The sequence below is a fragment of the Panulirus ornatus genome, chromosome 21, assembly GCF_036320965.1.
Source record: "Panulirus ornatus isolate Po-2019 chromosome 21, ASM3632096v1, whole genome shotgun sequence".
Classification (NCBI taxonomy): domain Eukaryota; kingdom Metazoa; phylum Arthropoda; class Malacostraca; order Decapoda; family Palinuridae; genus Panulirus; species Panulirus ornatus.
Window position 1 is genome coordinate 17,930,525 of NC_092244.1, and position 23,449 is coordinate 17,953,973.

The following is a 23,449-nucleotide window of genomic DNA, read 5'->3' on the forward strand; positions in this document are numbered from 1 at the left end:
CTCAAAAAAAAAGTGCAAGCAACTGTTTTAATCAACACAAAACAATGAATGGGTTAAACAGACCTCATTACGAAGGTCGGAGAGTAATGTTGCAAAGGTTGATAGATGATTATTCCACCTTAGGGCTAAGAGTTCTTCTTCCATGTTGTGGTCACTTCCAAAACAGAATTCACATGCTTCTCCTAAATTTCATCTCTTCTGAAAGAGTAAAAGAAAAGAAGACTTTGATATAATATAATTTACACAATGATTTTATCAAAATACAACAAAAATACAAGAATAAGTATCTCTACCCAGTATGCAATTTCCTCCACTGTCAACATGAAACATTTTACAAATCCTTGGTTTGTTATCTCCACATTTAATCAACAAAGAACATACTGTAAGTGCAATTAAAGCTGATATGATGCAGACATTAATGTATGTAAGGTGGCCAACACAATCAAAGCCTGAACTTGTTTTCTATACCACACTCTCAAACAAACAGGAAAATCATCTGATAAACTAATTCAGGCATGGTGTGTCAGGCTGATGCAATGAAAATTTTTTCATCAGCTTTTGTAGAATGCAAGAGTTTTAGAGGGAGGGGCAAGTATGCAGTCTGTTGTAGATGAGAGGGCTTGGGAAGTGAGTCAGTTGTTGTTCGATGACGATACACTGCTGGTGGCTGATTCAGGTGAGAAACTGCAGAAGCTGGTGACTGAGTTTAGTAAAGTGTATAAAAGAAGAAAGCTGAGGGTAAATGTGAATAAGAGCAAGGTTTATTAGGTACAGTAGGGGTGAGGGACAAATAAATTGGGAGGCGAGTTTGAATGGAGAAAAACTGGAGGAAGTGAAGTGTTTTAGATATCTGGGAGAGGATTTGGCAGCAGATGGAACCATGGAAGTGAGTCACAGGGTGGGGAGGGGGCGAAAGTTCTGGAAGCACTGAAGAATGTGTGGAAGGCGAGAACATTATTTCGGAGAGCAAAAATGGGTATGTTTGAAGGAATAGTGGTTCCAACAATGCTATATGGTTGTGAAGCATGGGCTATAGATAAGGTTGTGTGGAGAAGGATGGATGTGTTGGAAATGAGATGTTTGAGGACAATATGTGGTGTGATGTGGTTTGACCGAGAAAGTAATGAAAGTGTGAGGGTGATGTGTGGTAATAAAAAGAGTGTGGTTGAGAGAGCAGAAGAGGGTGTATTGAAATTATTTGGTCACATGGAGAGAATGAGTGAGGAAAAAATGACAAAGAGGATATATATGTCAGAGGTGGAGGAAACGAGAAGTGGGAGACCAAATTGGAGGTGGAAGGATGGAGTGAAAAAGATTTTGAGCAATCAGGGCCTGAACATACAAGAGGGTGAAAGGAGCGCAAGGAATAGAATGAATTGGAAAGATGTGGAATACAAGGGTCAATGTGCTGTCAATAGATTGAACCAGGCCACATGAAGTGTCTGGGTTAAAACATGGAAAGTTTTGTCGGGCCTGAACGTAGAAAGGGAGCTATGGTTTCGTTGCATTACACATGACAGCTAGATACCGAGTGTGAACGAATGTGGCCTTTGTTATCTTTTCCTAGCACTACCTCACATGCGCATGAGGGGTGGGGGGTGCCATTTTATGAGTGCCAGGGTGGCGACAGGAATAGATGAAGGCAGCAAATATGAATATGTACATGTGTACATATGTACATGTTTGTGTATGTATATATATATATGTATACGTTGAAATGCATAGGTGTATATATATTTTTCTTTTTTTTTTTATACTTTGTCGCTGTCTCCCGCGTTTGCGAGGTAGCGCAAGGAAACAGACGAAAGAAATGGCCCAACCCCCCCCCATACACATGTATATACATACGTCCACACACGCAAATATACAAACCTACACAGCTTTCCATGGTTTACCCCAGACGCTTCACATGCCTTGATTCACTCCACTGACAGCACGTCAACCCCGGTATACCACATCGCTCCAATTCACTCTATTCCTTGCCCTCCTTTCACCCTCCTGCATGTTCAGGCCCCGATCACACAAAATCTTTTTCACTCCATCTTTCCACCTCCAATTTGGTCTCCCTCTTCTCCTCGTTCCCTCCACCTCCGACACATATATCCTCTTGGTCCATCTTTCCTCACTCATTCTCTCCATGTGCCCAAACCACTTCAAAACACCCTCTTCTGCTCTCTCAACCACGCTCTTTTTATTTCCAAACATCTCTCTTACCCTTACGTTACTCACTCGATCAAACCACCTCACACCACACATTGTCCTCAAACATCTCATTTCCAGCACATCCATCCTCCTGCGCACAACTCTATCCATAGCCCACGCCTCGCAACCATACAACATTGTTGGAACCACTATTCCTTCAAACATACCCATTTTTGCTTTCCGAGATAATGTTCTCGACTTCCACACATTCTTCAAGGCCCCCAGAATTTTCGCCCCCTCCCCCACCCTATGATCCACTTCCGCTTCCATGGTTCCATCCGCTGCCAGATCCACTCCCAGATATCTAAAACACTTCACTTCCTCCAGTTTTTCTCCATTCAAACTCACCTCCCAATTGACTTGACCCTCAACCCTACTGTACCTAATAACCTTGCTCTTATTCACATTTACTCTTAACTTTCTTCTTTCACACACTTTACCAAACTCAGTCACCAGCTTCTGCAGTTTCTCACATGAATCAGCCACCAGCGCTGTATCATCAGCGAACAACAACTGACTCACTTCCCAAGCTCTCTCATCCCCAACAGACTTCATACTTGCCCCTCTTTCCAAAACTCTTTCATTTACCTCCCTAACAACCCCATCCATAAACAAATTAAACAACCATGGAGACATCACACACCCCTGCCGCAAACCTACATTCACTGAGAACCAATCACTTTCCTCTCTTCCTACACGTACACATGCCTTACATCCTCGATAAAAACTTTTCAATGTTTCTAACAACTTGCCTCCCACACCATATATTCTTAATACCTTCCACAGAGCATCTCTATCAACTCTAATCATATGCCTTCTCCAGATCCATAAATGCTACATACAAATCCATCTGCTTTTCTAAGTATATCTCACATACATTCTTCAAAGCAAACACCTGATCCACACATCCTCTACCACTTCTGAAACCACACTGCTCTTCCCCAATCTGATGCTTTGTACATGCCTTCACCCTCTAAATCAATACCCTCCCATATAATTTCCCAGGAATACTCAACAAACTTATACCTCTGTAATTTGAGCACTTACTTTTATCCCCTTTGCCTTTGTACATTGGCACTATGCAAGCATTCCGCCAGTCCTCAGGCACCGCACTATGAGTCATACATACATTAAATAACCTTACCAACCAGTCAACAATACAGTCATCCCCTTTTTTTTTACTAAATTCCACTGCAACAGCATCCAAACCTGCTGCCTTGCCGCCTTTCATCTTCTGCAAAGCTTTCACTACCTCTTCTCTGTTTACCAAATCATTTTCCCTAACCCTCTCACTTTGCACACACCACCTCGACCAAAACACCCTATATCTGCCACTCTATCATCAAACACATTCAACAAACCTTCAAAATACTCACTCCATCTCCTTCTCACATCACCACTACTTGTTATCACCTCCCCATTTGCCCCCTTCACTGAAGTTCCCATTGATTCCCTTGTCTTATGCACTTTATTTACCTCCTTCCAAAACATATTTTCATTCTCTCTAAAATTTAATGATACTCTCTCACCCCAACTCTCATTTGCCCTCTTTTTTACCTCTTGTACCTTTCTCTTGACCTCTTGCCTCTTTCTTTTATACAACTCCCATTTGAATGCAAATGTGAGTAATGTGGCAGTTGAGGGAATAACTGGTGTACATGGGGTGTTCAGTGTTGTAAATGGAAATGGTGAAGAGCTTGTAGATATATGTGCTGAAAAAGGACTGGTGACTGGGAATACCTGGTTTAAAAAGAGATATATACATAAGTAAATGTATGTAAGTAGGAGAGATGGCCAGTGTTATTGGATTACTGTGTTAACTGACACGCATGCAAAAGAGAGACTTTTGGATGATAATGTGCTGAGAGATGCAGCTGGAGGGATGTCTGATCATTATCTTGTGGAAGCAAAGGTGAAGATTTGTAGAGGTTTTCAGAAAAGAAGAGAGAATGTTGGCGTGAAGAGAGTAGTGAGAGTAAGTGAGCTTGCGAAGGAGACTTGTGTGAGGACGTACCAGTAGACTGAGTACAGAATGGAAAAAGGTGAGAACAAAGGACATAAGGGGAGTTGGGGAGGAACGGGATGTATTTAGGGAAGCAGTGATAGCTTGTGCAAAAAATACTTGTGGCATGAGAAGTGCGGGAGGTGGGCAGATTAAAAAGGGTTGCGAGTGGTGGGATGAAGAAGTAAGATTATTAGTGAAAGAGAAGAGAGAGGCATTTGGAAAATTTTTGCAAGGAAATAATGCAAATAACTGGGAGATGTATAAAAGAAATGGGCAGGAGGTCATGAGAAAAATGAAAGAGGCGAAAAAGAGGGCAAATGAGAGTTGGGATGAGAGAATATCATTAAATTTTAGGGAAAATAAAAGAAATATATATATATATATATACATATATATATATATATATATATATATATATATATATATATATATATATATATATATAGATATATTTTTTTTCTTTTTTTTTTGCTTTGTCGCTGTCTCCCGCGTTTGCGAGGTAGCGCAAGGAAACAGATGAAAGAAATGGCCCAGCCCACCACCATACACATGTATATACATATGTCCACACACGCAAATATACATACCTACACAGCTTTCCATGGTTTACCCCAGACGCTTCACATGCCCTGATTCAATCCACTGACAGCACATCAACCCCGGTATACCACATCGATCCAATTCACTCTATTCCTTGCCTCCTTTCACCCTCCTGCATGTTCAGGCCCCGATCACACAAAATCTTTTACACTCCATCTTTCCACCTCCAATTTAGTCTCCCACTTCTACTCGTCCCCTCCACCTCTGACACATATATCCTCTTGGTCAATATTTCCTCACTCATTCTCTCCATGTGACCAAACTATTTCAAAACACCCTCTTCTGCTCTCTCAACCACACTCTTTTTTATTACCAGACATCTCTCTTACCCTATTATTACTTACTCAATCAAGCCATCTCCCTCCACATATTATCGTCAACCATCTCATTTCCAGCACATCCACCCTTCTCCGCACAACTCTATCTATAGCCCATGCCTCGCAACCATATAACATTGTTGGAACCACTATTCCTTCAAACATACCCATTTTTGCTTTCCGAGATAATGTTCTCGACTTCCACACACTCTTCAACGCTCCCAGAACTTTCGCCCCCTCCCCCACCCTATGATTCACTTCCGCTTCCATGGTTCCATCCAGTGCCAAATCCACTCACAGATATCTAGAGCACTTCACTTCCTCCAGTTTTTCTCCATTCAAACTTACCTCCCAATTGACTTGTCGCTCAACCTTACTGTGCCTAATAACCTTGCTCTTATTCACATTTACTCTCAGCTTTCTTCTTTCACACACTTTACCAAACTCAGTCACCAGCTTCTGCAGCTTCTCACATGAATCAGCCACCAGCGTTGTATCATCAGCGAACAACAACTGACACACTTTCCAAGCTCTCTCATCTACAACAGACTCCATACTCGCCCTTCTTTTCAAAACTCTTGCATTCACCTCCCTAACAACCCCATCCATAAACAAATTAAACAACCATAGAGACATCACACGCCCCTGTCCGCAAACCTACATTCACTGAGAACCAATCACTTTCCTCTCTTCCTACACATACACATGCCTTACATACTCTATAAAAACTTTTCACAGCTTCTAACAACTTGCCTCCCACACCATATATTCTTAATACCTCCCACAGAGCATCTCTATCAACTCTATGTATATATATATATATATATATATATATATATATATATATATATATATATATATATTTTCTTTTTCTTTTAAACTATTCGCGATTTCCCGCGTTAGCGAGGTAGCGTTGAGAACAGAGGACTTGGCCTTTTTTGGAATATCCTCACCTGGCCCCCTCTGTTCCTCGTTTTGGAAAATTAAAAAAAAAACGAGAGGGGAGGATTTCCAGCCCCCCGCTCCCTCCCCTTTTAGTCGCCTTCTGCGACACGCAGGGAATACGTGGGAAGTATTCTTAATCCCCTATCCCCAGGGATATATATATATATATATATATATATATATATATATATATATATATATATATTGGAAAGGATCACAATTTTGAGCGTGATCAAGATATTCCTACGAGTCCACGGGGAAAATGAAACACGAAAAGTTCCCAAGTGCACTTTTGTGTAATAATCACATCATCAGGGGAGACACAAGAGAGGAATATAACAGTCAGTTGATATACATCGAAGAGACAAAGCTAGGACGCCATTTGGTACTTATGTAAGTAGGAGAGATGGCCAGAGAGCGTTATTGGATTACGTGTTAATTGACAGGCGTGCGAAAGAGAGACTTTTGGATGTTAATGTGCTGAGAGGTGCAACTGGAGGGATGTCTGATCATTATCTTGTGGAGGCTAAGGTGAAGATTTGTATGGGTTTTCAGAAAAGAAGAGTGAATGTTGGGGTGAAGAGGGTGGTGAGAGTAAGTGAGCTTGAGAAGGAGACCTGTGTGAGGAAGTACCAGGAGAGACTGAGTACAGAATGGAAAAAGGTGAGAACAATGGAAGTAAGGGGAGTGGGGGAGGAATGGGATGTATTTAGGGAATCAGTGATGGATTGCGCAAAAGATGCTTGTGGCATGAGAAGAGTGGGAGGTGGGTTGATTAGAAAGGGTAGTGAGTGGTGGGATGAAGAAGTAAGAGTATTAGTGAAAGAGAAGAGAGAGGCATTTGGACGATTTTTGCAGGGAAAAAATGCAATTGAGTGGGAGATGTATAAAAGAAAGAGACAGGAGGTCAAGAGAAAGGTGCAAGAGGTGAAAAAAAAGGCAAATGAGAGTTGGGGTGAGAGAGTATCATTAAATTTTAGGGAGAATAAAAAGATGTTTTGGAAGGAGGTAAATAAAGTGTGTAAGACAAGGGAGCAAATGGGAACTTCAGTGAAGGGTGCAAATGGGGAGGTGATAACAAGTAGTGGTGATGTGAGAAGGAGATGGAGTGAGTATTTTGAAGGTTTGTTGAATGTGTTTGATGATAGAGTGGCAGATATAGGGTGTTTTGGTCGAGGTGGTGTGCAAAGTGAGAGGGTTAGGGAAAATGATTTGGTAAACAGAGAAGAGGTAATGAAAGCTTTGCGGAAGATGAAAGCCGGCAAGGCAGCAGGTTTGGATGGTATTGCAGTGGAATTTATTAAAAAAGGGGGTGACTGTATTGTTGACTGGTTGGTAAGGTTATTTAATGTATGTATGACTCATGGTGAGGTGCCTGAGGATTGGCGGAATGCGTGCATAGTGCCATAGTGCAAAGGGGATAAGAGTGAGTGCTCAAATTACAGAGGTATAAGTTTGTTGAGTATTCCTGGTAAATTATATGGGAGGGTATTGATTGAGAGGGTGAAGGCATGTACAAAGCATCAGATTGGGGAAGAGCAGTGTGGTTTCAGAAGTGGTAGAGGATGTGTGGATCAGGTGTTTGCTTTGAAGAATGTATGTGAGAAATACTTAGAAAAGCAAATGGATTTGTATGTAGCATTTATGGATCTGGAGAAGGCATATGATAGAGTTGATAGAGAAGGTATTAAGAATATATGGTGTGGGAGGAAAGTTGTTGGAAGCAGTGAAAAGTTTTTATCGAGTATGTAAGGCATGTGTACGTGTAGGAAGAGAGGAAAGTGATTGGTTCTCAGTGAATGTAGGTTTGCGGCAGGGGTGTGTGATGTCTCCATGGTTGTTTAATTTGTTTATGGATGGGGTTGTTAGGGAGGTAAATGCAAGAGTTTTGGAAAGAGGGGCAAGTATGAAGTCTGTTGTGGATGAGAGAGCTTGGGAAGTGAGTCAGTTGTTGTTCGCTGATGATACAGCGCTGGTGGCTGATTCATGTGAGAAGCTGCAGAAGCTGGTGACTGAGTTTGGTAAAGTGTGTGGAAGAAGAAAGTTAAGAGTAAATGTGAATAAGAGCAAGGTTATTAGGTACAGTAGGGTTGAGGGTCAAGTCAATTGGGAGGTGAGTTTGAATGGAGAAAAACTGGAGGAAGTGAAGTGTTTTAGATATCTGGGAGTGGATCTGGCAGCGGATGGAACCATGGAAGCGGAAGTGGATCATAGGGTGGGGGAGGGGGCGAAAATTCTGGGGGCCTTGAAGAATGTGTGGAAGTCGAAAACATTATCTCGGAAAGCAAAAATGGGTATGTTTGAAGGAATAGTGGTTCCAACAATGTTGTATGGTTGCGAGGCGTGGGCTATGAATAGAGTTGTGCGCAGGAGGATGGATGTGCTGGAAATGAGATGTTTGAGGACAATGTGTGGTGTGAGGTCGTTTGATCGAGTGAGTAACGTAAGGGTAAGAGAGATGTGTGGAAATAAAAAGAGCGTGGTTGAGAGAGCAGAAGAGGGTGTTTTGAAGTGGTTTGGGCACATGGAGAGAATGAGTGAGGAAAGATTGACCAAGAGGATATATGTGTCGGAGGTGGAGGGAACGAGGAGAAGAGGGAGACCAAATTGGAGGTGGAAAGATGGAGTGAAAAAGATTTTGTGTGATCGGGGCCTGAACATGCAGGAGGGTGAAAGGAGGGCAAGGAATAGAGTGAATTGGAGCGATGTGGTATACCGGGGTTGACGTGCTGTCAGTGGATTAAATCAAGGCATGTGAAGCGTCTGGGGTAAACCATGGAAAGCTGTGTAGGTATGTATATTTGCGTGTGTGGACGTATGTATATACATGTGTATGGGGGGGGTTGGGCCATTTCTTTCCTCTGTTTCCTTGCGCTACCTCGCAAACGCGGGAGACAGTGACAAAGTATAATAAATAAAATAATAAATATATATATATATATATATATATATATATATATATATATATATATATATATATATATATATATATATATATATGGGTATGTTTGAAGGAATAGTGGTTCCAAAAAACTATATGGTTGCGAGGCGTGGGCTATGGATAGAGTTGTGCGCAGGAGGGTGGATGTGCTGGAAATGAGATGTTGGAGGACAATATGTAGTGTGAGGTGGTGTGATCGAGTAAGTATTGTAAGGGTAGGAGAGATGTGTGGAAATAAAAAGAGCGTGGTTGAGAGAGCAGAAGAGGGTGTTTTGAAATGGTTTGGGCACATGGAGAGAATGAGTGAGGAAACATTGACCAAGAGGATATATGTGTCGGAGCTGGAGGGAATGAGGAGAAGTGGGAGACCAAATTGGATGTGGAAAGATGGAGTGAAAAAGATTTTGAGTGATCGGGGCCTGAACTTGCAGGTGGGTGAAAGGCGGGCAAGGAATAGAGTGAACTGGATCGATGTGGTATACCGGGGTTGACGTGCTGTCAATGGATTGAATCAGGGTATATAAAGCGTCTGGAGTAAACCATGGAAAGTTCTATAGGGCCTGGATGTGGAGAGGGAGCTGTGGTTCCAGGCATTATTACATGACAGCTAGAGACTGAACGTGAATGAATGGGGCCTTTGTTGTCTTTTCCTAGCGCTACCTCGCACACACGAGGGGGAAGGGGGATGTTATTCCATGTGTGGCGAAGTGGCGATGGGAATGAATAAAGGCAGACAGTATGAATTAAATACATGTGCATATATGTATATGTCTGTGTGTGTATATATATGTGTACATTGAGATGTATAGGTTTGTATATTTGCATGTGTGGAAGTGTATGTATATACATGTATATGGGGGTGGCTTGGGCCATTTCTTTCATCTGTTTCCTTGCGCTACCTTGCAAACGCGGGAGACAGCGACAAAGCAAAATGATACAGCGCTGGTGGCTGATTCATGTGAGAAACTGTAGAAGCTAGTAACTGAGTTCGGTAAAGTGTGTGAAAGAAGAAAGTTAAGAGTAAATGTGAATAAGAGCAAGGTTATTAGGTACAGTAGGGTTGAGGGTCAAGTCAATTGGAGGTAAGTTTGAATGGAGAAAAACTGGAGGAAGTAAAGTGTTTTAGGTATCTGGGAGTGGATCTGGCAGCCGATGGAACCATGGAAGCAGAAGTGAATCAAGGGTGGGGAGAGGGGGAGAAAATCCTGGGAGCCTTGAAGAATGTGTCGAAGTCGAGAACATTATCTCCGAAAGGAAAAATGGCTATGTTTGAAGGAATAGTGGTTCCAACAATGTTGTATGGTTGCGAGGCGTGGGCTATGGATAGAGTTGTGCACAGGAGGGTGGATGTGCTGGAAATGAGATGTTTGAAGACAATGTGTGGTGGGAGGTGGTTTGATCGAGTAAGTAATGTAAGGGTAAGAGAGATGTGTCGAAATAAAAAAAGCGTGGTTGAGAGAGCAGAAGAGGTTGTGTTGAAATGGTTTGGGCACATGGAGAGAATGAGTGAGGAAAGATTGACCAAGAGGATATATATGGGTCAGAGGTGGAGGGAACGAGGAGAAGTGGGAGACCAAATTGGAGGTGGAAGGATGGAGTGAAAAAGATTTTGAGTGATCGGGGCCTGAACATGCAGGAGGGTGAAAGGCAGGCAAGGAATAGAGTGAACTGGATCAATGTGGTATATATATATATATATATATATATATATATATATATATATATATATATATATATATATATATATATATGGGAAACAGAAGAAGGAGTCACGCAGGGAGTGCTCATCCTCCTCGAAGGCTCAGACTGGGGTGTCTAAATGCGTGTGGATGTAACCAAGATATGAAAAAAGGAGAGATAGGTAGTATGTTTGAGGAAAGGAACCTGGATGTTTTAGCTCTGAGTGAAACGAAGCTCAAGGGTAAAGGGGAAGAGTGGTTTGGGAATGTCTGGGGAGTAAAGTCAGGGGTTAGTGAGAGGACAAGAGCAAGGGAAGGAGTAGCAGTACTCCTGAAACAGGAGTTGTGGGAGTATGTGATAGAATGTAAGGAAGTAAATTCTCGATTAATATGGGTAAAACTGAAAGTTGATGGAGAGAGATGGGTGATTATTGGTGTATATGCACCTGGGCATGAGAAGAAAGATCATGAGAGGCAAGTGGTTTGGGAGCAGCTGAATGAGTGTGTTAGTGGTTTTGATGCACGAGACCGGGTTATAGTGATGGGTGATTTGAATGCAAAGGTGAGTAATGTGGCAGTTGAGGGAATAATTGGTATACATGGGGTGTTCAGTGTTGTAAATGGAAATGGTGAAGAGCTTGTAGATTTATGTGCTGAAAAAGGACTGGTGATTGGGAATACCTGGTTTAAAAAGCGAGATATACATAAGTATACGTATGTAAGTAGGAGAGATGGCCAGAGAGCGTTATTGGATTATGTGTTAATTGACAGGCGCGCAAAAGAGAGACTTTTGGATGTTAATGTGCTGAGAGGTGCAACTGGAGGGATGTCTGATCATTATCTTGTGGAGGCTAAAGTGAAGATTTGTATGGGTTTTCAGAAAAGAAGAGTGAATGTTGGGGTGAAGAGGGTGGTTGAGAGTAAGTGAGCTTGGGAAGGAGACTTGTGTGAGGAAGTACCAGGAGAGACTGAGTACAGAATGGAAAAAGGTGAGAACAATGGAAGTAAGGGGAGTGGGGGAGGAATGGGATGTATTTAGGGATCAGTGATGGATTGCGCAAAAGATGCTTGTGGCATGAGAAGAGTGGGAGGTGGGTTGATTAGAAAGGGTAGTGAGTGGTGGGATGAAGAAGTAAGATTATTAGTGAAAGAGAAGAGAGAGGCATTTGGACGATTTTTGCAAGGAAAAAATGCAATCGAGTGGGAGATGTATAAAAGAAAGAGACAGGAGGTCAAGAGAAAGGTGCAAGAGGTGAAAAAAAGGGCAAATGAGAGTTGGGGTGAGAGAGTATCATTAAATTTTAGGGAGAATACAAAGATGTTCTGGAAGGACGTAAATAAAGTGCGTAAGACAAGGGAGCAAATGGGAACTTCAGTGAAGGGCGCAAATGGGGAGGTGATAACAAGTAGTGATGATGTGAGAAGGAGATGGAGTGAGTATTTTGAAGGTTTGTTGAATGTGTTTGATGATAAGAGTGGCAGATATAGGGTGTTTTTGTCGAGGTGGTGTGCAAAGCGAGAGGGTTGGGGAAAATGATTTGGTAAAAGGAGAGGAGGTAGTAAAAGCTTTGCGGAAGATGAAAGCCGGCAAGGCAGCAGGTTTGGATGGTATTGCAGTGGATTTATTAAAAAAGGGGGTGACTGTATTATTGACTGGTTGGTAAGGTTATTCAATGTATGTATGACTCATGGTGAGGTGCCTGAGGATTGGTGGAATGCGCGCATAGTGCCATTGTACAAAGGCAAAGGGGATAAGAGTGAGTGCTCAAATTACAGAGGTAAAGGCTTGTTGAGTATTCCTGGGAAATTATATGGGAGGGTATTGATTGAGAGGGTGAAGGCATGTACAGAGCATCAGATTGGGGAAGAGCAGTGTGGTTTCAGAAGTGGTAAAGGATGTGTGGATCAGGTGTTTGCTTTGAAGAATGTATGTGAGAAATACTTAGAAAAGCAAATGGATTTGTATGTAGCATTTATGGATCAGAAGGCATATGATAGAGTTGATAGAGATGCTCTGTGGAAGGTATTAAGAATATATGGTGTGGGAGGCAAGTTGTTAGAAGCAGTGAAAATTTTTATCGAGGATGAAAGGCATGTGTACGTGTAGGAAGAGAGGAAAGTGATTGGTTCTCAGTGAATGTATGTTTGCGGCAGGGGTGTGTGATGTCTCCATGGTTGTTTAATTTGTTTATGGATGGGGTTGTTAGGGAGGTGAATGCAAGAGTTTTGGAAAGAGGGGCAAGTATGAAGTCTGTTGGGGATGAGAGAGCTTGGGAAGCGAGTCAGTTGTTGTTCACTGATGATACAGCGCTGGTGGCTGATTCATGTGAGAAACTGCAGAAGCTGGTGACTGAGTTTGGTAAAGTGTGTGGAAGAAGAAAGTTAAGAGTAAATGTGAATAAGAGCAAGGTTATTAGGTACAGTAGGGTTGAGGGTCAAGTCAATTGGGAGGTAAGTTTGAATGGAGAAAAACTGGAGGAAGTAAAGTGTTTTAGATATCTGGGAGTGGATCTGGCAAAGGATGGAACCATGGAAGCAGAAGTGGAAATTCTGGGAGCCTTGAAGAATGTGTCGAAGTCGAGAACATTATCTCGGAAAGCAAAAATGGGTATGTCTGAAGGAATAGTGGTTCCAACAATGTTGTATGGTTGCGAGGCGTGGGCTATGGATAGAGTTGTGCGCAGGAGGATGGATGTGCTGGAAATGAGATGTTTGAGGAGAATGTGTGGTGTGAGGTGGTTTGATTGAGTAAGTAATGTAAGGGTGAGAGAGATGTGTGGAAATAAAAAGAGCGTGGTTGAGAGAGCAGAAGAGGGTGTTTTGAAATGGTTTGGGCACATGGAGAGAATGAGTGAGGAAAGCTTGACCAAGAGGATATATGTGTCAGAGGTGGAGGGAACGAGGAGAAGTGGGAGACCTAATTGGAGGTGGAAAGATGGAGTGAAAAAGATTTTGTGTGACTGGGGCCTGAACATGCAGGAGGGTGAAAGGAGGGCAAGGAATAGAGTGAATTGGATCGATGTGGTATACCGGGGTTGACGTGCTGTCAGTGGATTGAATCAGGGCATGTGAAGCGTCTGGGGTAAACCATGGAAAGCTGTGTAGGTATGTATATTTGCGTGTGTGGAAGTATGTGTATACATGTGTATGGGGGTGGGTTGGGCCATTTCTTTCATGTGTTTCCTTGCGCTACCTCGCAAACGCGGGAGACAGCTACAAAGCAAAAAAAAAAAAATATATATATATATACATATATTATCCCTGGGGATAGGAGATTAAGAATACTTCCCACGTATTCCCTGAGTGTCGTAGAAGGCGACTAAAAGGGGAGGGAGCAGGAGGCTGGAAATCCTCCCCTCTCGTTTTTTTTTTCATTTTCCAAAAGAAGGAACAGAGGGGGCCAGGTGAGGATATTCCAAGAAAGGCCCAGTCCTCTGTTCTTAACGCTACCTCGCTAACGCGGGAAATGGCGAATAGTTTAAAAGAAAGAATATATATATATATATATATATATATATATATATATGTAGATTTATCTGCTGAAAAAGGACTGGTGATTGGAAATACCTGGTTTAAAAAGAGAGATATACATAAATATACATATGCAAGTAGGAGGGATGGCCATAGAGCATTATTGGATTACATGTTAATTGATAGGCGTGCGAGAGAGACTTTTGGATGTTAATGTGCTGAGAGGTGCAACTGGAGGGATGTCTGGTCATTATCTTGTGGAGGCAAAGGTGAAGATTTGTAGAGGTTTTCAGAAAAGAAGAGAGAATATTGGGGTGAAGAGAGTGGTGAGAGAAAGTGAGCTTGGGAAGGAGACTTGTGAGAGGAAATACCTAGGAGAGACTGAGTACAGAATGGGAAAAGGTGAGAACAAAGGACATATGGGGAGTGGGGGAGGAATGGGATGTATTTAGGGAAGCAGTGATGGATTGCACAAAAGATGCTTGTGGCATGAGAAGCATGGGAGGAGGGCAGATTAGAAAGGGTAGTGAGTGGTGGGATGAAGGAGTAAGATTATTAGTGAAAGAGAAGAGAAAGGCATTTGGATGATACTTGCAGGGAAATAATGCAAATGACTGGGAGATGTATAAAAGAAAGAGGCAGGAGGTCAAGAGAAAGGTGCAAGAGGTGAAAAAGAGGGCAAATGAGAGTTGGGGTGAGAGAGTATCATTAAATTTTAGGGAGAATAAAAAGATGTTTTGGAAGGAGGTAAATAAAGTGCGTAAGACAAGGAAACAAATGGGAACTTCAGTGAAGGGGGCTAATGGGGAGGTGATAATAAGTAGTGGTGATGTGAGAAGGAGATGGAGTGAGTACTTTGAAGGTTTCTTGAATGTGTTTGATGATAGAGTGGCAGATATAGAGTGTTTTGGTCGAGGTGGTGTGCAAAGTGAGAGGGTTAGGGAGAATGATTTGGGAAACAGAGAAGAGGTAGTAAAAGCTTTGCGGAAGATGAAAGCTGGCAAGACAGTAGGTTTGGATGGTATTGCAGTGGACTTTATTAAAAAAAGGGGTGACTGTATTGTTGACTGGTTGGTAAGGTTATTTAATGTGTGTATGACTCATGGTAAGGTGCCTGAGGATTGGCAGAATGCTTGCATAGGGGATAAAAGTGAGTGCTCAAATTACAGAGGTTTAAGTCTGTTGAGTATTCCTGGGAAATTATAGGGGAGGGTATTGATTGAGAGGGTGAAGGCATGTACAGAGCATCAGATTGGGGAAGAGCAGTGTGGTTTCTGAAGTGGTAGAGGATGTGTGGATCAGGTGTTTGCTTTGAGGAATGTATGTGAGAAATACTTAGAAGAGCAAATGGATTTGTATGTAGCATTTATGGATCTGGAGAGGGCATATGATAGAGTGGATAGAGATGCTCTGTGGAAGGTATTAAGAATACATGGTGTGGGAGGCAAATTGTTAGAAGCAGTGAAGTTTTTATCGAGGATGTAAGGCATGTGTACATGTAGGAAGAGAGGAAAAAGGTTGGTTCTCAGTGAATGTTGGATTGTGGCAGGGGTGCGTGATGTCTCCATAGTTGTTTAATTTGTTTATGGATGGGGTTGTTAGGGGGACGAATGCAAGAATTTTGAAAAGAGGGGCAAGTATGCAGTCTGTTCTGGATGAGAGAGCTTGGGAAGTGAGTCAGTTGTTGTTCGCTGATGATACAGCACTGGTAGCTGATCGGGGGAGAAACTGCAGAAGCTGGTGACTGAGTTTGGTGAAGTGTGTGAAAGAAGAAAGCTGAGAGTAAATGTAAATAAGAGCAAGGTTATTAGGTACAGTAGGGCTGAGGGACAAGTAATTTGGGAGGTAAGTTTCAATGGAGAAAAACTGGAGGAAGTGAAGTGTTTTAGATATCTGGGAGTGGATTTTTCAACAGATGGAACCATGGAAGTGAAAGTGAATCATAGGGTGGGGGAGGGGGCGAAAGTTCTAGGAGCATTGAAAAATGTGTGGAAGTCGAGAACATTATCTTCAAAAGCAAAAATGGGTATGTTTGAAGCAATAGTGGTTCCAACAATGTTATGTGGTTGTGAGGCATGGGCTATAGATAGAGTTGTGCGGAGAAGGGTGGATACGTTGGAATTGAGATGTTTGAGGACAATATGTGGTGTGAGGTGGTTTGATCGAGTATGTAATGAAAGGGTAAAAGAGATGAGTGGTAATAAAAAGTGTGTGGTTGAGAGAGCAGAAGAGGGTGTTTTGAAGTGGTTTGGTCACATGGAGAGAATGAGTGAGGAAAAATTGACAAAGAGGATATATGTGTCGGAGGTGGAGGGAACGAGGAGAAGAGGGAGACCAAATTGGAGGTGGAAAGATGGAGTGAAAAAGATTTTGAGTGATCGGGGCCTGAACATGCAGGAGGGTGAAAGGCATACAAGGAATAGAGTGAATTGGAACGATGTGGTATACCGGGGTTGACGAGCTGTCAATGGACTGAACCAGGGCATGTGAAGCGTCTGGGGTAAACCAAGGAAAGTTTTGTGGGGCCTGGATGTGGAAAGGGAGCTGTGGCTTCGGTGCGTTATACATGACAGCTACAGACTGAGTGTGAACGAATGTGGCCTTTGTTGTCTTTTCCTAGCGCTACCTTGCACACATGCAAAGGGAGGGGGTTTTCATTTCATGCGTGGTGGGGTGGAGAAAGAATACTTCCCACGTATTCCCTGCGTGTCGTAGAAGGTTACTAAAAGGGGAAGTAGCAGGGAGGCTGGAAATCCTCTCCTCTCATTTTTAGATTTTCTATAATAAGGAACAGAGAATGGGGCTAAGTAAGGATATTCACTCAAAGGCTCAGTTCTTTGTTCTTAACGCTACCTCGCTAACGCAGGAAATGGCGAATAATATAGTACAGAGCATCAGATTGGGGAAGAGCAGTGTGGTTTCAGAAGTGGTAGAGGATGTGTGGATCAGGTGTTTGCTTTGAAGAATGTATGTGAGAAATACTTAGAAAAGCAAATGGATTTGTATGTAGCATTTATGGATCTGGAGAAGGCATATGATAGAGTTGATAGAGATGCTCTGTGGAAGGTATTAAGAATATATGGTGTGGGAGGCAAGTTGTTAGAAGCAGTGAAAAGTTTTTATCGAGGATGTAAGGCATGTGTACGTGTAGGAAGAGAGGAAAGTGATTGGTTCTCAGTGAATGTAGGTTTGCGGCAGGGGTGTGTGATGTCTCCATGGTTGTTTAATTTGTTTATGGATGGGGTTGTTAGGGAGGTCAATGCAAGAGTTTTGGAAAGAGGGGCAAGTATGAAGTCTGTTGGGGATGAGAGAGCTTGGGAAGTGAGTCAGTTGTTGTTCGCTGATGATACAGCGCTGGTGGCTGATTCATGTGAGAAACTGCAGAAGCTGGTGACTGAGTTTGGTAAAGTGTGTGAAAGAAGAAAGTTAAGAGTAAATGTGAATAAGAGCAAGGTTATTAGGTACAGTAGGGTTGAGGGTCAATTCAATTGGGAGGTGAGTTTGAATGGAGAAAAACTGGAGGAAGTGAAGTGTTTTAGATATCTGGGAGTGGATCTGGCAGCGGATGGAACCATGGAAGCGGAAGTGGATCATAGGGTGGGGGAGGGGGCGAAAATTCTGGGAGCCTTGAAGAATGCTTGGAAGTCGAGAACATTATCTCAGGAAAGCAAAAATGGGTATGTTTGAAGGAATAGTGGTTTCCAACAATGTTGTACGGTTGCGAGGCGTGGACTACGGATAGAGTTGTGCGCAGGAGGATGATGTGCTGGAAATGAGATGTTTGAGGACAATGTGTGGTGTGAGGTGGTTTGATCGAGTAAGTAACGTAAGGGTAAGAGGGATGTGTGGAAACAAAAAGAGCGTGGTTGAGAGAGCAGAAGAGGGTGTTTTGAAATGGTTTGGTCACATGGAGAGAATGAGTGAGGAAAGATTGACCAAGAGGATATATGTGTCGGAGGTGGAGGGAACGAGGAGAAGAGGGAGACCAAATTGGAGGTGGAAAGATGGAGTGAAAAAGATTTTGTGTGATCGGGGCCTGAACATGCAGGAGGGTGAAAGGAGGGCAAAGAATAGAGTGAATTGGAGCGATGTGGTATACCGGGGTTGACGTGCTGTCAGTGGATTGAATCAAGGCATGTGTATGGGGGTGGGTTGGGCCATTTCTTTCGTCTGTTTCCTTGCGCTACCTCGCAAACGCGGCAGACAGTGACAAAGCAAAAAAAAAAAGAAAAAAAAAATATATATATATATATATATATATATATATATATATATATATATATATATATTTTTTGCTTTGTCGCTGTCTCCCACGTTTGCGAGGCAGCGCAAGGAAACAGACGAAAGAAATGGCCCAAACCACCCCCATACACATGTATATACATACGTCCACACACGCAAATATACATACCTACACAGCTTTCCATGGTTTACCCCAGACGCTTCACATGCCCTGATTCAATCCACTGATAGCACGTCAACCCCGGTACACCACATCGATCCAATTCACTCTATTCCTTGCCCTCCTTTCACCCTCCTGCATATTCAGGCCCCGATCACACAAAATCTTTTTCACTCCATCTTTCCACCTCCAATTTGGTCTCCCACTTCTCCTCGTTCCCTCCACCTCCGACACATATATCCTCTTGGTCAATCTTTCCTCACTCATTCTCTCCATGTGCCCAAACCATTTCAAAACACCCTCTTCTGCTCTCTCAACCACGCCCTTTATATTTCCACACATCTCTCTTACCCTTACGTTACTTACTCGATCAAACCACCTCACACCACATATTGTCCTCAAACATCTCATTTCCAGCACATCCATCCTCCTGCGCACAACTCTATCCATAGCCCACGCCTCGCAACCATACAACATTGTTGGAACCACTATTCCTTCAAACATACCCATTTTTGCTTTCCGAGATAATGATCTCGACTTCCAAACATTCTTCAAGGCTCCCAGGATTTTCGCCCCCTCCCCCACCCTATGATCCACTTCCGCTTCCATGGTTCCATCTGCTGCCAGATCCACTCCCAGATATCTAAAACACTTTACTTCCTCCAGTTTTTTCTCCATTCAAACTTACCTCCCAATTGACTTGACCCTCAACCCTACTGTACCTAATAACCTTGCTCTTATTCATATTTACTCTTAACTTGTTTCTTTCACACACTTTACCAAACTCAGTCACCAGCTTCTGCAGTTTCTCACATGAATCAGCCACCAGCGCTGTATCATCAGCGAACAACAACTGACTCACTTCCCAAGCTCTCTCATCCACAACAGACTTCATACTTGCCCCTCTTTCCAAAACTCTTGCATTCACCTCCCTAACAACTTTACTCTCTTCCTACACGTACACATGCCTTACATCCTCGATAAAAACTTTTCACTGTTTCTAACATCTTGCCTCCCACACCATATATTCTTAATACCTTCCACAGAGCATCTCTATCAACTCTATCATATGCCTTCTCCAGATCCATAAATGCTACATACAAATCCATTTGCTTTTCTAAGTATTTCTCACATACATTCTTCAAAGCAAACACCTGATCCACACATTGTCTACCACTTCTGAAACCACACTGCTCTTCCCCAATCTGATGCTCTGTACATGCCATCACCCTTTCAATCAATACCCTCCCATATAATTTACCAGGAATACTCAACAAACTTGTACCTCTGTAATTTGAGCACTCACTCTTATCCCCTTTGCCTTTGTACAATAAAAAGATACATATATATATATATATATATATATATATATATATATATATATATATATATATATATATATCTTTCTTTTCTTTTTTTCATACTATTCGCCATTTCCCACATTAGCGAGGTAGCGTTAAAAACAGTGGACTGGGCCTTTGAGGGAATATCCTCACCTGGCCCCCTTCTCTGTTCCTTCTTTTGGAAAATTAAAAAAAAAAAAAAATGAGAGGGGAGGATTTCCAGCCCCCCGCTCCCTTCCCTTTTAGTCGCCTTCTACGACACGCAGGGAATACGTGGAAAGTATTCTTATATATATATATATATATATATATATATATATATATATATATATATATATATATATATATATATATATATTTCTTTTTTTTTTTTTTGCCGCTGTCTCCCGCGTTTGCAAGGTAGCGCAAGGAAACAGACGAAAGAAAATGGCCCAACCCACCCCCATACACATGTATATACATACGTCCACACACACAAATATACATACCTACACAGCTTTCCATGGTTTACCCCAGACCCTTCACATGCCCCGATTCAATCCACTGACAGCACGTCCACCCCGGTATACCACATCGCTCCAATTCACTCTATTCCTTGCCCTCCTTTCAACCTCCTGCATGTTCAGGCCCCGATCACACAAAATCTTTTTCACTCCATCTTTCCACCTCCAATTTGGTCTCCCTCTTCTCCTCGTTCCCTCCACCTCCGACACATATATCCTCTTGGTCAATCTTTCCACACTCATTCTCTCCATGTGCCCAAACCATTTCAAAACACCCTCTTCTGCTCTCTCAACCACGCTCTTTTTATTTCCACACATCTCTCTCACCCTTACGTTACTTACTCCATCAAACCACCTCACACCACACATTGTCCTCAAACATCTCATTTCCAGCACGTCCATCCTCCTGCGCACAACTCTATCCATAGCCCACGCCTCGCAACCATACAACATTGTTGGAACCACTATTCCTTCAAACATACCCATTTTTGCTTTCCGAGATAATGTTCTCGACTTCCACACATTCTTCAAGGCTCCCAGAATATATATATATATATATATAGTTTTCTTTTCTTTCGTACTATTCGCCATTTCCCGCATTAGCGAGGTAGCGTTATCAACAGAGGACTGGGCCTAAGAGGGAATATCCTCATCTGGCCCCCTTCTCTGTTCCTTCTTTAGGAAAATTAAAAAAAAAAACGAGAGGGGAGGATTTCCAGCCACCCGCTCCCTTCCCTTTTAGTCGCCTTCTACGACACGCAGGGAATACGTGGGAAGTATTCTTTCTCCCCTATCCCCAGGGATATATATATATATATATATATATATATATATATATATATATATATATATATATATATATAGAGTTGATAGAGATGCTCTGTGGAAGGTATTAAGAATATATGGTGTGGGAGGCAAGTTGTTAGAAGCAGTGAAAAGTTTTTATCGAGGATGTAAGGCATGTGTACGTGTAGGAAGAGAGGAAAGTGATTGGTTCTCAGTGAATGTAGGTTTGCGGCAGGGGTGTGTGATGTCTCCATGGTTGTTTAATTTGTTTATGGATGGGGTTGTTAGGGAGGTAAATGCAAGAGTTTTGGAAAGAGGGGCAAGTATGAAGTCTGTTGGGGATGAGAGAGCTTGGGAAGTGAGTCAGTTGTTGTTCGCTGATGATACAGCGCCGGTGGCTGATTCATGTGAGAAACTGCAGAAGCTGGTGACTGAGTTTGGTAAAGTGTGTGGAAGAAGAAAGTTAAGAGTAAATGTGAATAAGAGCAAGGTTATTAGGTACAGTAGGGTTGAGGGTCAAGTCAATTGGGAGGTGAGTTTGAATGGAGAAAAACTGGAGGAAGTGAAGTGTTTTAGATATCTGGGAGTGGATCTGGCAGCGGATGGAACCATGGAAGTGGAAGTGGATCATAGGGTGGGGGAGGGGGCGAAAATTCTGGGGGCCTTGAAGAATGTGTGGAAGTCGAGAACATTATCTCGGAAAGCAAAAATGGGTATGTTTGAAGGAATAGTGGTTCCAACAATGTTGTATGGTTGCGAGGCGTGGGCTATCGATAGAGTTGTGCGCAGGAGGATGGATGTGCTGGAAATGAGATGTTTGAGGACAATGTGTGGTGTGAGGTGGTTTGATCGAGTGATTAACGTAAGGGTAAGAGAGATGTGTGGAAATAAAAAGAGCGTGGTTGAGAGAGCAGAAGAGGGTGTTTTGAAGTGGTTTGGGCACATGGAGAGGATGAGTGAGGAAAGATTGACCAAGAGGATATATGTGTCGGAGGTGGAGGGAACGAGGAGAAGAGGGAGACCAAATTGGAGGTGGAAAGATGGAGTGAAAAAGATTTTGTGTGATCGGGGCCTGAACATGCAGGAGGGTGAAAGGAGGGCAAGGAATAGAGTGAATTGGAGCGATGTGGTATACCGGGGTTGACGTGCTGTCAGTGGATTGAATCAAGGCATGTGAAGCGTCTGGGGTAAACCATGGAAAGCTGTGTAGGTATGTATATTTGCGTGTGTGGACGTATGTATATACATGTGTATGGGGGGGGGGTTGGGCCATTTCTTTCGTCTGTTTCCTTGCGCTACCTCGCAAACGCGGGAGACAGCGACAAAGTATAAAAAAAAAAAAAAAAAAAATATATATATTGTCTTGTTGACTGGTTCGTAAGGTTATTTAATGTATGTATGACTCACGGTGAGGTGCCTGAGAACTGGCGGAATGCATGCATAGTGCCATTGTACAAAGGCAAAGGGGATAAGAGTGAGTGCTCAAATTACAGAGGTATAAGTTTGTTGAGTATTCCTGGTAAATTATATGGGAGGGTATTGATTGAGAGGGTGAAGGCATGTACAGAGCATCAGATTGGGGAAGAGCAGTGTGGTTTCAGAAGTGGTCGAGGATGTGTGGATCAGGTGTTTGCTTTGAAGAATGTATGTGGGAAATACTTAGAAAAGCAAATGGATTTGTATGTAGCATTTATGGATCTGGAGTAGGCATATGATAGAGTTGATAGAGATGCTCTGTGGAAGGTATTAAGAATATATGGTGTGGGAGGCAAGTTGTTAGAAGCAGTGAAAATTTTTATCGAGGATGTAAGGCATGTGTACGTGTAGGAAGAGAGGAAAGTGATTGGTTCTCAGTGAATGTACGTTTGCGGCAGGGGTGTGTGATGTCTCCATGGTTGTTTAATTTGTTTATGGATGGGGTTGTTAGGGAGGTGAATGCAAGAGTTTTGGAAAGAGGGGCAAGTATGAAGTCTGTTGTGGATGAGAGAGCTTGGGAAGTGAGTCAGTTGTTGTTCGCTGATGATACAGCGTTGGTGGCTGATTCATGAGAGAAACTGCAGAAGCTGGTGACTGAGTTTGGTAAAGTGTGTGAAAGAAGAAAGTTAAGAGTAAATGTGAATAAGAGCAAGGTTATTAGGTACAGTAGGGTTGAGGGTCAAGTCAATTGGGAGGTAAGTTTGAATGGAGAAAAACTGGAGGAAGTAAAGTGTTTTAGATATCTGGGAGTGGATCTGGCAGCGGATGGAACCATGGAA

At 42.6% G+C, this 23,449-nt stretch overlaps 1 protein-coding gene across 6 annotated transcripts in view; it reads right to left on the minus strand.

Moving 5' to 3' along the window:
* Positions 1-23,449, minus strand: part of LOC139756393 (uncharacterized) — a 620,019-nt gene that overhangs the window by 547,570 nt on the left and 49,000 nt on the right. For 5 of the 6 annotated variants that reach the window (XM_071675803.1, XM_071675802.1, XM_071675800.1 and 2 more), the window contains exon 2: positions 64-198. In XM_071675803.1, coding sequence (XP_071531904.1) covers positions 64-144 — 81 coding nt within the window. In that variant the 5' untranslated portion in view covers positions 145-198. The remainder of the gene's footprint in view (positions 1-63; positions 199-23,449) is intronic. The other variant, XM_071675801.1, reaches the window with a different exon arrangement.